The sequence below is a fragment of the Aphidius gifuensis genome, linkage group LG6, assembly GCF_014905175.1.
Source record: "Aphidius gifuensis isolate YNYX2018 linkage group LG6, ASM1490517v1, whole genome shotgun sequence".
Lineage (NCBI taxonomy): Eukaryota > Metazoa > Arthropoda > Insecta > Hymenoptera > Braconidae > Aphidius > Aphidius gifuensis.
The window spans coordinates 10,655,575-10,669,502 of record NC_057793.1 but is presented as its reverse complement, the minus strand read 5'-3'; the positions used below and the strand labels follow the sequence as shown (position 1 = coordinate 10,669,502).

Here is a 13,928-nt window from a genome sequence, read left to right as displayed (position 1 = left end):
TCATCTGATGAAATTTAGGTAACATAAGACTTAGTGAAGATAATAGCGTTATTGAAAATATTATTATTAATCATAAAAATAATAAACCACAAACATTTAAAAAAGTGCCATGGCACTCTTATGCTCAAAAAGAGACAGTCTTGACTTGAAAAATTAGGAAAATTAAAATATAAAATTAATTAAATTGACGCTTTCTGGGCTCTTTCAAACAAAAAAAAAAGTAAATTAAAAAAATAATAATAAATAAACTTGAATAATAATATTTAAAAAGTGTTTTCTTGGTCAAGAAAGTGTCTGTAGGCTATTATCAAGTAACTTTGGGCAATTAGGTTTTTTAATCAAATATTAAGTAATAAATTCTTGCAATGGGAAATTTTCTTATGTAGATCAAAATGAATTTACTGCAAATATAGCTAAAAATTGTATATCTGTCATTAATTAATTGATCTAAAAATAATAATGTGATATTATATTCTTGGCGATAATATTTTTGGCAAAATTGCATAAGGCATTAATACCACATCTTGTGAACATCACAACATTTTGAATATTAACTAAACATTTACGATTAACGTCCCAAAGTTTTTGATTATTTTATTTTGATTAATGCAATTATTTATTTTATTATATATTAAATATAAAATTGAGTGCAATATTACATTTTAAGTTTTTTAACATGATGAATACATGCATTTTTCAAAGTATAATATAGTCGATGGTGTTGTACAGTTTTAATAATGAAATAAAATTAGAATAAATTTATACGAGTAATGTGTATACCAATAGTTGATCTTTTATATATGTATAGGAATATTTAACATATACATTGTCTTTTGTCTTTATTTTTAACACCTTTCTTGGCTTCCTTGTATTTTAATTTAAAATAGCCATGAGAGACGTAACTAAAAAAACAAAAAAATTAAAGTTCAGTGAAACTATTATTAATATTTTTTGAATCATATTTTTGTACATAGATATTAACGTTATGTATTTATTGGTTTATATAAATGAGAAAATAAATATAAAAATTTAATTAAATAAATAAAACTGTTATTTTATTTTATGCAACTACTCTTTATTATTATTATAATTATTATTATGATTATTTGTATTTATAAATTTTTCATTATAAAGTTTTATAAATAATTATTGAAAAATGAAAAATGAGTCTATTGCTGAGAAACATATTGATTATTATTATCATTTATTCAATGTAAAGATTGAATGTAACACCTTGAATAAGAGGATTTAATCAAGGCCAAAATCATCGTCAGTTGGTGGTGCTGAAGGTTTTGATTGTTCACCAGTGCCGAAGAATGCATCAGCCATTCCTCCCATTCCTCCCATTCCACCCATCATTCCTGGGAAACCAGCTCCGCTACCACCGAATTTTGATGCAACTTTGTTAATAAGATTCATGACCTTGGGATTTTTTTGATACTTCAAAATGTTTGCTGGGTTTGAAGTGATGTCAACAAATGCTGCTGAAACCTCAGGATCCTAAAAAAAATTTTTAGATATAAATAGTATATTAATTAATTGTTCAATGAAGTTTAAAAATAATTTTTTTATTTTTTGACATTGAAAAATTATTTATAATAAACAAATTTGATATATTTTTTATTTACTGACAATTTAAAAATAATATAAACATCAAAATTTCAATTTGTTACTTTTACAAATTTCATTTTATATCTTTTTCTAACGAGCTACTGTAAAATCTATTAATACCAATGGGCTATTTGTATATAATCATATGTTTGTGATTTAATATCAATGGTACATAACGACTTTTAAATTTATAATAAAAACATTGTTGATAATTTTAGTTTGTATGTTAAAAATAATATTAAACATTTTTTCATTTTTTTTAAATTATTACCTGGAATGCTGCTTGAACTTCTGGGTCACTAAGATATTGATAGAAATTTGCTCCATCAGCCTGGGATGCATCATTTGTATTTTCACAAGTTTTGGCAGCTTCTTCACGTGCTTTCATCATTTTTTCACGTTTTTCTTTTTCCGCATGTTCTTGTCTTTCTTTCTTTCTTTTTTGTTCTTCAATTTTTTTGGCCTATTGAAAAGAAAAAAAAAAATACATTTATTGAATTATAAAATCATTTTTCATGAGTATATTAGTAAATTAATTATTTTAGAAGTTTTTAAAAATAAATATTATAAAATAATTTAATTAATGTAAGCTTTATATAATATAAAATATTTTGGCATTTTGATAAAACTTGATAAATAAAAAATACAAAAAAAATTTTTACATGTTGTGCACGAAGTGAAACCTTATACGGCGGCGTCCCGGACACATCTAAATATAAAAGTGCTCAACGTCGCGACGCTCCACTGTCCATTTAAAAATGCCGCAAAAATCTTATCGTTTAAATAAATGATAATTTTCGATAAAATATTTAATGTTTTTTTTTTTTTAATTAAAAATATCCTGTAATATGTGATATAAAAGAATTTTTAAATTATAAAAAATTTTTTAAATACTTTTCTACAATAGCGTCTTTTTTGGATTTTTTATTTTTCATTAGGCAAATTGGTGCCAAAAAATTATGGTAATTGGACAATGTTGCTACTTCATTTTGCCAAATTATCTACATAGTAAATAATTTTTAAAACATTTAAAGCATATTTATTTTAAGGTTGTAAATATAACATAGTATCAGAAAATATAACATGTTATTTAATCAAAATAACTACGTCAACGCGTGGACACAAAATAATCAAGTAAAAAAAAAATCATAGTCATTACTTTCACGCTATGAAAAATGACATTCATGTTATGAAAATTTACATAAAAATTAAATACTGTAACAAGTTTTTGACAAAATATTTATATTGATTTTAAAAAAAAAAAATAATCTTTCGCTCTTGAAGTTTTACAAATCTGGGACACGTTATTTTTAAATCGAAGAATAATATTGCAATGTCTTATTAAATCATAATTTCAACCTCAAAGGCTGACGAGCCGAAATTTTTTTCATTTATTTATTATTTCTAAGCAAACAATAACGTTTTTAAATATTTAAAAATGCTATTTCTTTTTTTCCTTTTTTTAACAGCAAATTTGTCAAAAATTAATTAAAAATTTTTAATTCTTTTTTATTTTTATTTTTTAAAATCATGAAAATATATAAAGTAATTAATTTTTTTCATAATTAAATTTTTTTTTGATTAAATATAAATTGATTCTAATATTAACCATAAAAATATGACTAAAAAAAAAATAATAATTTAAAGATAATTATCTCGACAATCGATTGAATAAAAAATAAATAAATAATAATGATTGTTTGTAATTAATAATAAAATAAAGAAACGGTAGGGGAAAAAAAACTACTACATACAAACTGGGTGGGCGATTTGCCACACGTTAGATTTAGTCGTACCCGAAGGGGGTTTGGCGTTGGATCTTAAACATTTTAAATATCTCAAAAGACATTTTAGTGCTGTGAAGTTGACACGAGGATAGGTCGTAGTGGTTTAAAATTCAGCTGTCTTAACGACAGTTTGATAAAACTAGTTTAGTGAAACTCAGTGAAACAACGAAATGATGGTCTCAACAACGACACAGCCAAGAATTGTGTTCGTTGTAGGCCTTTTTATAGCATTTTTTGCAATTTCCTTGCAGGGTAAGTTTAACCAAAAATTAACATAATAATAATATTTGTTAATTTAAATAATTGGCAAATAAAAATTTACATTTTTAAAAAAAAAAAAAAATCTTTATTATTTAAAAAAAAAAAACTGAGAAATAAACAAAAAAAATAATATTTGGATTGTTTGTATAATTTTAATATTGTTAGACAGACAATATTACACTCATCGCTATTATGTAAAGTGGGGATAAGGTCATCCAGAATTTTGATATCTAATTTTGTCATTCGAAAAAACAAACTTGGATTCAGAAATTTTCAAGTTTTTCTATTTTTGATGTCTTTTTAGTTATTTAAAGTTTAAATTTAATTTTAATGAAGAGAAGAGTTAATTTAATTCAAATTAATGTTTTTTTATTTATGTTTAATTTGTAAACAAAAGTGTGTGTGTATGTCATCGTTGTTGTCGTCATGTTGACGTAAATGTGACGAATGACTTGAGACCAAGGTCAATGTTACATAAGTTTAGTGTCACAAACTCGTCATCATCCTCGACCCATTCTAGAGCTTTTCTTTTTCATCAGGTGGTTAATTTTATAATTCTCATTATCACTAAATAATTTATCAAATAAGTCATTTAAAAATTGTGAAAAATATATTTATTATTATTATTAAACAAAATAAATAATATAGTTAAATAAACAATAATGAAATGCTACGATGATTGAAATTTTCGATTGTTTTAATTTTTAATACTCAAAAATATGTCTACATACAAAAAAAAAAATATAATTTTTAGATAATTTTTTTTATTTTTCATTTCATTTAATTAATTAAATTAATTCATTTTTTTTTTTTTTTTTTAGCTTAGAAATGTAAAAATGTAGATTGAGAAGTTTTCGTGTCCCCTGAAATCCACCTACCTACTTATGCTAAACTTAGATATTTTAAGAAAATGAAGATCTGCCATAGTGACTGTTTTTAAAGTTGGCTTTTACTTAATTTTCTTAGATTTGTTCTTTATATTTCATACTATCCTTTTTTTTTTTTTAAATCTATTTTTCATCAACTTTATTCTTTGTTTATTCCTTTTATTAAAATTATTATTGTTAAATGAATAAATTATCTATTTTTAGATAAAGACCTAAAAACAGTCCAATACAAAATTAATTCCAAGAACAATTTATTAGAAAGTAAGAATTAAATTAAATATGTTTGACATATAGTCAAAATTTTTTGGCTAAAAACAAGTATCGTGAAAACTTGATTACAAGTTAGGTCAAAAATCAATATGCAATGATGCATCTGCAGTCATCGGTTAATAAAGTTAACAAATTATAATATGTTTGTAAATTCAAATATATATATATATATTTAGTTGGAATCAAATTGTGAAGCTAATCCGGGTAAATTAATTGACGTCTAAGACAAACTTGCGTCACCTGGCAGGTCAGATATTTTTGTCAACCTACGCAAGCATCCCTGCTCAACAAGACACCCGGTTAAATTTTATACGATCACAGTACGCATATTCATTTGAATTATTTATTTTTATTTTTTATTAAAAAAAATTTCTAAAAATTTGCAAATTATTTGGTTATTGTTATTTTTTAAAATCTATTTATTTTTGTTGACAGTTGTGCAAAGTGATGAGCAATCTGATTCAGTTATTTCTGAGGTTCAATGTCGACCATACATCGAAAAAGCACTCAAAGGTCGAGAAGCAGGTTTGTCAAAAAAATAACATGTTAAAAGAAGTGTTTAAATATTTTTTTTTTGCTTTTAATTTTTAGGATCTGTAGATGAAGGCAATGTAGATGAAAAAAATTATGTTGAATCACCACATTCTGAAGAAAAAGTGAGATTAAAAAAAAACATCAATTGTAATTTAATTTAAAAATTTTTGATTAAATGAAATTTTTAGAAAGAAGACGAGGCCGAAAACGAAGACGAAAAAGCCTCATTAGAGGCTGGTCATGATGTTAAAGACTCTGGTGAAGATAGCAAAGAATCAGGAGATACAGAAGATTTGAATAAATCAAATGAATCTAATGAAGAAGTTAAGGTTGAAAACGAAGATGAAGAATCAAAAGAAAAAAATTATCAAAGTGTTGAATCAGCTGAACAAAATCAGTCTAATGAAGATTCCGTAGAGGCAAATCAGCAACATGAAAATGTCGATAATGAACAAGATTCAAAAGAATCTTCTGTTGAATCTGATGAAAATAAATCAAGTGATAATGGACAAGATTCAAAAGAATCTGCTGTTGAATCTAATGAAAATAAATCAAGTGAAGATGCTGTAAAAGGTAAAGAACTATCAGATTTAAATTTAAATTTTTTATATTAATATTTAATTTCTTTTAAAAAAGATGATGGAGACAAAACAGAGGAAGAAAAAGATGATTCAAAATCTACAGAAACAGTGGAGGTAGAGGAAGAAAAAAAAGATTCTGCTGATGTTTCCGATGAGATATTTAAAACATCTGAAGAAACTACAGATACAAAAAGTGATGAAACAATTGAAGAAATTTCTGTATTTTTAGAAAATAAAACTGAAGATTCAAGTGAATCTGGTGAAGTTAAAAGTTCTACAGAAAATGATAGTAAAGAAAATGAAAATGGTACTGTAGAAAGTGAAGAAAAAAAAGATGAATCGTCGGAAGAAAAAACTCAGATTGTTGATGATGCTAGTGAAGAAAATGATCAACAATCTGAACGACAAAAACGTGAAGCAGTTGATGATAATAAATCGGCAGAAAAGTCTGAAGAAAAACCTGATGATAAATCAGCAGAAAAATCTGATAATGAATCTGAAGAAAAACCGGATGATAAATCTGAAGAAAAACCTGAAGAACAATCTGAAGAAAAACCAGATAAATCTGAAGAAAAACCTGATGATAAATCTGGAGAAAAATCTGAAGAAAAATCAGGAGAAATAGTTGACGATAAATCTGAAGAAAAATCTGAAGAAAATGACGGAACAGAATCCAAAGAAAATGGTAAAATGTATTTTTTATTTTCTTAACTACCAACTCGTTAAATTATTATTAAAGCTAATTTAAATTTTTATTAATTTTTTGTTTTGTTTTGATCAGATAAATCAGAAGAAAATGAACCAACACCCGAAGAAGATTTAATTCAAGAAATTGAAATACCAAAAAATTTACGACCAAGAGAGCATATAAATCAAATTTTAAAATTAGATCAAGATAATGAAGAAAAAGAAGCTGCTATTCAAAAAGCATCAGATGTTGTTCTTAAAGAATTAAAACGACTTTATGATACCGCAATTAAACCACTTGAAACACTTTATAAATACAGAGATCTCAGTAATCGACACTTTGGTGGTATGTTAAAAAAGAAAAAAAAAAAAAAAAATAGTCTTTCTAATAAATTTTTTCATTTTTTAGATCCTGAAATATTTTCAAAACCATTGGTATTGTTGATGGGTCCTTGGAGTGGTGGAAAATCTTCAATTATAAATTATTTATTGGACAATGAATATCAACCAACAGCGCTTCGAACAGGTGAGTGAAAAAAAAAAAAGAAAGAGTCAATCAAACTGTATCTTTTTGGAGATAATTAGATCAAATTTAAAGCAAATCAATAGTTAAAAAATATGCTAGGAGATCGATTTTAAAATATATAAAAAAAAAGTACTAGACTTTGGAAATAGCTAGATAGATTTAGAGTGTTTTTAGGCGGTGTGCAAGAGTGCATTGGTGAAAATTGCAAACCGCCAAATGGTACTGATCCAGGTGCTGAGCCATCACCAGCATATTTCAACATTCTTATGCACGGTGAAGAGCAAGAAGTCTTAGACGGTACGCAACTTGCTGCTGATTGGACGTTTTCTGGTCTTCAAAAATTTGGTCAAGGCATGTTGGATCGTCTCAGGGGTCTCAAGCTCAATAATAAATTACTTGAAAAGGTATCAACAAATATCATTAAATATATCTCATTTAAAAACATAATAATAATAAAAAGAAAATTATATAATTTATATTTACAATAAGGTAAACATTGTGGAAATACCAGGAATTTTAGAAATACGCAAACAAGTTCAACGACTTTTTCCTTTTAATGATGCTTGCCAATGGTTTATTGACAGAGCTGACATAATTTTTTTGGTTTATGATCCGTCAAAATTGGATGTTGGCCCAGAAACTGAAGCAATTCTTGATCAGCTCAAGGGTCGTGAATATCAGGTAAATTATTGAAAAACTTTGTTGTTTTAACAAGTTAATAAAACTTTAAATTTCATAACGATAACTTAATAGTTTGAGTGATACTTTCGTTAATAAATTTTATTGCGTAAGTCATGTTCATATTACGGAAATATTTATTTAAAGAGTCACGTTACCACCTTGTTCATAAACAATAATCGGTTTATAAAAAAATAAGAAAAAGCATACAAATTAACCAACACGAATTTCAGAGCTTTTTTTCCTTTAAATATAATTCAAAAAGAAAATTAGAAATTTTCAATCGTTCTACTAATGTGATTTACACAATTTCAAATATATAAATTTAAATAACAAAAGTCTAATGATATAATTTGAATGGTTTAAAAATATAAATATCAATAATAATTATTCAATTTCAACAGACAAGAATAATTTTAAACAAAGCAGACCAAGTAAAACCTGAAGAATTGATGAGAGTACAAGGTGCTTTAATTTGGAATATTTCACCATTAATGTCAAGTGCTGAACCACCAGTTATGTACTCAACATCACTTTGGTCATTGCCATATGAAGCTGGAGCACCAACTCGACTACTTTATGCACAAGAACGTGCGTTTTTACGTGATTTAAGATCAGCAATTGACAAACGAGTTGAACATAAAATTGCAAGTGCAAGAAGATTTGCTGTGAGTATTTAAAAATATTGATTTTTCAATATTATAAAAAAATATTTGGTAACATGATTGATTAATTTATTGTTTTATGTAAATAGGTTCGTGTTAGAAATCATGCTAAAATGGTAGACTGTTATTTAACTACTTACTTCAATCACAAGACTTTCTTCGGCAACAAAAAAGACACAAGTGATAAAATTATTGAAAGTCCTCAAGACTATCATATTTATGAGGGCCTAAGCACACTAACAAATATCTCACGATATGATCTACCTGATCCAGATGTTTACCGAGATTTTTTCCGTTTAAATGCTTTACATGAATTTCAACCATTGAGCTCAACATGCACGTATTTTAGAGGTTGTCCAATAAATAGGCTTGATGTTGCAATTGCTTATGATCTACCAGAACTCGTTGGTAAATACAGAAAATTGGTGGAATCTACTTTGAACGAAAACAACAACACCAACAGCCAACAATCAACAAGTTGAAAAAAAATTACTTAAAAAAGTATAATTTTTTTTTTTTTTTTTTTCGCTTTTCAATAATTTAAAAAATAAAATATGAAATTTTTTAAATCTTGAAGAGTTGTTTAGTTGAGAAAGTTTGAATTTTATGACTTTATGCGAATGAAGGAGAAAAAATAAAAAACTTATCACGTTTGTATACTGAATCAATTAATTGTACAATAACTGCGATGAAAGTTTTATTGATACAGTAAACAACGTCAGGCTGCAGGCAGCCATTGAAAATTTCATTCATAAAAATCTATTGAATTTTAAAAAATAATATATATGACATTAAAATTTTAGTTTGAAAAGAGATACAGCTATTTGCATTCGTCTTTGTTGTTATCAATACTTAAAAATTAATATTATTATTTATTAATTTAAAAAGCTGAAGTGAAAAAGTGAAGGTCCAAAGAAATATTAAAAAAAAAAAAAAAACAAACAAATAATCTTTGGTTTAATTTTGCTTGAAAAGATAAAAAATGAATAAGAAGCAAAACTTGCCAAAAAAAAAACTTTGCATTTTCTCTTATCGTAATAATTTATTAAATACCCCGTATTCGAATAAATTATCCTGTTAATATTACTACCGTAAATTGAGTTATTTTCGTCTTGTTTTTTATTAGCAAATTAACGAAAAAAAAAAACGAATACTATACGTAATTATTTTGCTGGGAAAACTTCTTAAAAACGTTAAATGTTTTTTTTTTTAGATTCGTGCAGCAATGTTCTTATTAATAAAATTTTTTTGTTTTGTGAAAATGACGTTTTAAATTTTTTTAACTTACCGGATAATAAAATAGGTAGTTTGAAAAAATTGGAAAATTACTTACATTTGGAGTTACTTCACGAAGCCATTCATCAGCTTGTTCATCAAAATCAAATTGACATGCAAGTCTGAGATCAGTTGCAGCTTTTTCCCAATTACCAAGAAGTTGATGTGCACGACCACGGAATTTATGTGCTGCAGCACTGTCAGGATTAAGCTCAATAGCTCTGTCACAATCACGAATACAAGCATTTGGTTTTTTTAATGATAAATAAGCTTGACTACGCTTTGCATATAACAATGCTGCTGATGGATTGAGCATTATTGCTTCAGTATAAAGTTTAATTGCTTTTTCATAATCTTGTTCAGCAAATGCTGACAATGCTTCTGATCTTTTTGAATGAGCTTTTGAAATGTCTTCATCAGTTGGAATGAATTCTAAATCACCCATTTGTTGAGGTGGATCATTGTCTGGTTCTAAAGAATAGAAAAAACAATTTAGAATTTTAAAAAGTTTATAAATAATAACAAAATAGAATTGTAAATTCAATTTACAGGATAGTAGTTTAATTAAAACAGTTATCATGACTTGAAAAAAAAAGGGCTTACCAATAACTCCAGTCATGTCAAATGCACATTGATCATCATCGTCATCTGCATCAGAACCAGGCTCAGCATTAACACTTGTTTTTCTCTGTTTTGGTTCATTTGTCGAGGTGTTACTTGATGGTGAAGCATTAGGTATTTTGCCACCAAAACTTTCAATAAATTCTCTGACAAATTTAAGATCTGGCAAATGTAAGATGCTTGGATTTTTTTGACATAGCTTAACAAAAACTTGTAAAGGAGCCAGGCTTTCCTTACTTATAGGAATAGACATCTTACAATCTGCAATTAATCGTTAAATATTTATGTTATTAGTTCATTTATATTTTTTCAATTTGTGGACTTTGACAGAAAAATAATGATGAGTTATTGAGACGTCAGCCGGGTCGATTATTGTCACGTATAACCTTTGTCAGTATCAAATAAATTTTCATTCAAATATAAGATAATTTATTAGTATTCATGGAATGTCAGATTATACAAAAATTTTTACTTTCAAAATGATAAATAAAATTTCTCTCATAAATGTATATTACTTACATATATTATTAGAGTGTTATAATGGCAGTTACTGGTAAACACAAATCGGCAGTTAATTCACAGAACAAATCAGAACAAATGATGATTGATGGACATTAGACAAATATGTGTGAATCAGTGACTCAGTGAACAGCAGTGGATAGTGAGTCTGATATGTAAGTTACGTATAATATACATGGTGTGTATAATAGCAGCGTTCTTTCGTCAATTTTTTTTAGCGAATCATGACCACGCATTTGCGCAAAGGTGAAAAAGCAAGTGGGGACGTTCCAAAAATCATTCGGCAGTCCAATTCACAGCACCCGTATTCACGGGGCAAAATTGTTCTCATTAGGGCTTTTTTTTTCCGCTGATGACGCTAAACAAAATTTTTTTTATATAGATTTCATATAGAAAAGCTTCACAAACGCCACCATCGGAAAAAAAACGCCCTAATGAGAACATCCTCTGAATACGGGTGCAGGGCATTACAATTTAGGGGCTTGCGGCCCGGAGCGCTAGTTTCGGTTACACCGTTCAGGGTGAACATCCGAAAAATAAAGTCTCTTTAAGCTAATTTAGGCAAGAAGACTAGAAATACAGGAGGACGAACTTGCCTCAAAAAACCGTTCCGCTATGTGATCGCCGCATAATTGAGGGGCGCTAGTAGTATCACGGTAACGTGCGCGACTTGTATCGCTTTTTTTTTTACAATGCGCACAATACAAACATACTCTGACAAACATCATGCTCTATTAGTGTTTGTCAGAGTATGTTTGTATTGTGCGCATTGTAAAAAAAAAGCGATACAAGTCGCGCACGTTAGCGTGTTACTACTAGCGCCCCTCAATTATGCGGCGACCGTATAGCGATACGGTTTTTTGAGGCAAGTTCGTCCTCCTGTATTTCTAGTCTTCTTGGCCATAGCACTTGTTTCACTATATCTCACTAGAAATTTACTAGAAAATGGCCGCCGAGGACTATGTTGAAAAAATGCTGCGTGCAGCATTTTCAGCATAGAACCGCTAACTTCACACTAGTATTTTTTGATACAGCCAACATTAAGAAAATACAACAACAATGGTTAGCGTTATTAATAAATTTGTTTGTTTATATTTACACATGTATAGTACATATGTATAATGATTGACTGTCAAAATATCAAATTGTCAACAAATAAGAAAGGTTATATTTTTATTTATTTTTTATGTGTTTCTAAGCAAGTTGGTACAGCTGGAACATTAAAAAAAAACGATTTAAACGCCGCCCTATAGCCGTCATATGTGAACTATTTCTTCCATATCGCTATGGCATAGAACTTGGTCAAAAAACTATGCCACAAGCCTTAAAGGCGTGTGGCCACTAGCATAGTTTTTCGAACAAGTTCTATGCCATAGTCTATTTATTACCAGAAACAACCGACTTTTTCAGTGATAACTGGGAATAATCTAGATGTTTCTGGTAATAAATGGACTATGGAATAGAACTTGTTCGAAAAACTATGCTAGTGGCCACACGCCTTTAAAAAGCATTGCAAGACTATCATATGTTTTATTTTTTCGTGCAAGATCTTGCATGAGATTTCTATAGCGGGGAGACACCGCTTAACGTATATGGTTCAACGGTGGAATGATCAGCAGTCCAATTCACAGCACCCGTATTCAGAGAATGTTCTCATTAGGGCTTTTCTTTCCGATGGCGGCGCTTGTGAACTTTTTATATAGATTTTACATAGAAAAGCTTCACAAGCGCCACCATCGGAAAAAAAAGCCCTAATGAGAACATCCTCTGAATACGGGTGCAGGGCATTACAATTTAGGGTTTTTTTTCACCACTCACGGCGCTTGTGAAGCTTTTGTAAGTAAAATATATATATAAAAAAACGAAATCGTTATTGGCACTCATACGGGGAAATTTACGGGAAATACGGGGGCATTTACGGGTTTCACACACAATGTAATCAGTCCTACACATACAACGGTGGCTATGTTCACCGTAAATTTTCTCGTAACCTGTATAAATGTCCCCGTAAATTCCCCCGTATTGAGTGCCAATAGCGTTACCGATAAAAATAATCTTTACAAGCGCCATCAGCGGCAAAAAAAGCCCTAAATTGTATAAAATTTGCTCTGTGAATTGGACTGCAGGTGCTTTCTTTCGGTGGTTTATTTTCTTCCACTTCAATAGGTGCTTTCTTTTGTGTATTTATTTTTTTTCACTTTCATGCGCATGATTATGCACATGCGCTTGTTATGCAAACTTGTTGAGAGAACAGTGGCGTCAAACAAATAATTTTTCAAAAATAAGAATTAAAACATGGCTGATCTAGCCCCTCATGTCCTACGCTGTTGCAAACTGGGGGACGTTCCAAAAATCACTCGGAAACCCGGAAGTTCAAGATTGTGATCATAGAAAATTTTTGATATTTTGTTGTGGTAGACATGATTTTTTGTCCATGTATTTTTATAGGCACAAATAAATAAATTATTATTGTTTAATTATTAATGATAATTATGAAAATACTTTTTACAACCGTAATAAGTAACAAAAGCAAATGGCATATGCAATATGGCTGTTTTTGTTGTTTACAATATCTACAGTAACCTCTAGTCACTTTTAAGTTTATTTTATCACTATATTTTTTCATCTACTGCGCTGGTCCGGGTTTCCGAGTGATTTTTGGAACGTCCCCCTGCAGTCCAATTCACAGGGCATTACAATTTAGGGCTTTTTTCCTCTACCGGCGGCGCTTGTAGAGCTTTTGTATGTGAAATCTATATAAAAAAAATTTGACAAGCGCCATCAGCGGCCAAAAAAAGCCCTAAATTGTATAAAATTTGCCCTGTGAATTGGACTGCTGACTTTTTGCTGACTGCGCATTCAATCGCATGCGCGAAAATAAACAGGAAAAAAATCAAACACCCAAAAGAAAGCACCTCTTGTTGAGAGAACCAGAGAGAACTATGGCGAAAAAAGTAATTTTGAATTACAGTTGGCGAACAAAGTAATTTTGAATTACAGTTGGCAAGCTCAACTGTACCACAGTC

The 13,928-nt window shown here is 28.7% G+C and overlaps 2 protein-coding genes across 3 annotated transcripts; one reads left to right on the top strand and one right to left on the bottom strand.

Moving 5' to 3' along the window:
- Positions 1 to 1,048: 1,048 nt before the first annotated feature.
- Positions 1,049 to 11,037, bottom strand: LOC122859449 (putative protein FAM10A4). The gene is made up of 5 exons (XM_044163050.1): positions 10,903 to 11,037; positions 10,366 to 10,644; positions 9,821 to 10,233; positions 1,883 to 2,074; positions 1,049 to 1,500 (listed from the first exon to the last, which is right to left on the bottom strand). Exons 2-5 carry the CDS (start codon positions 10,634 to 10,636, stop codon positions 1,249 to 1,251), a joined length of 1,128 nt encoding a protein of 375 aa, XP_044018985.1. The 5' UTR covers positions 10,637 to 10,644; positions 10,903 to 11,037; the 3' UTR covers positions 1,049 to 1,248.
- Positions 3,230 to 9,302, top strand: LOC122859448. Of its 2 annotated transcripts, none has more exons than XM_044163049.1 (11): positions 3,230 to 3,650; positions 5,252 to 5,341; positions 5,408 to 5,472; positions 5,539 to 5,923; positions 5,987 to 6,616; positions 6,713 to 6,964; positions 7,028 to 7,144; positions 7,376 to 7,548; positions 7,634 to 7,825; positions 8,227 to 8,490; positions 8,577 to 9,302. In XM_044163049.1, the coding sequence occupies exons 1-11, from the start codon at positions 3,569 to 3,571 to the stop codon at positions 8,967 to 8,969; spliced, it is 2,643 nt and encodes an 880-aa protein (XP_044018984.1). In that variant the 5' UTR covers positions 3,230 to 3,568; the 3' UTR covers positions 8,970 to 9,302. The 2 variants fall into 2 exon arrangements, with proteins under 2 accessions (XP_044018984.1, XP_044018983.1); XM_044163048.1 differs by having other exon boundaries at positions 3,351 to 3,650; positions 7,319 to 7,548.
- Positions 11,038 to 13,928: the final 2,891 nt, after the last annotated feature.

Excerpts from the sequence above, each read along its gene's own strand:
- LOC122859448 (XM_044163048.1), top strand. The coding sequence starts at position 3,569 with ATGATGGTCTCAACAACGACACAGCCAAGAATTGTGTTCGTTGTAGGC. Across the intron at positions 5,924-5,986 it reads AAGTGAAGATGCTGTAAAAG|ATGATGGAGACAAAACAGAG; the intron begins GTAAAGAACTAT and ends CTTTTAAAAAAG. Across the intron at positions 6,617-6,712 it reads AACAGAATCCAAAGAAAATG|ATAAATCAGAAGAAAATGAA; the intron begins GTAAAATGTATT and ends TGTTTTGATCAG.
- LOC122859449 (XM_044163050.1), bottom strand. The coding sequence starts at position 10,636 with ATGTCTATTCCTATAAGTAAGGAAAGCCTGGCTCCTTTACAAGTTTTT. Across the intron at positions 2,075-9,820 it reads TTCGTGAAGTAACTCCAAAT|GCCAAAAAAATTGAAGAACA; the intron begins GTAAGTAATTTT and ends TCTTTTCAATAG. Across the intron at positions 1,501-1,882 it reads AAGTTCAAGCAGCATTCCAG|GATCCTGAGGTTTCAGCAGC; the intron begins GTAATAATTTAA and ends AATTTTTTTTAG.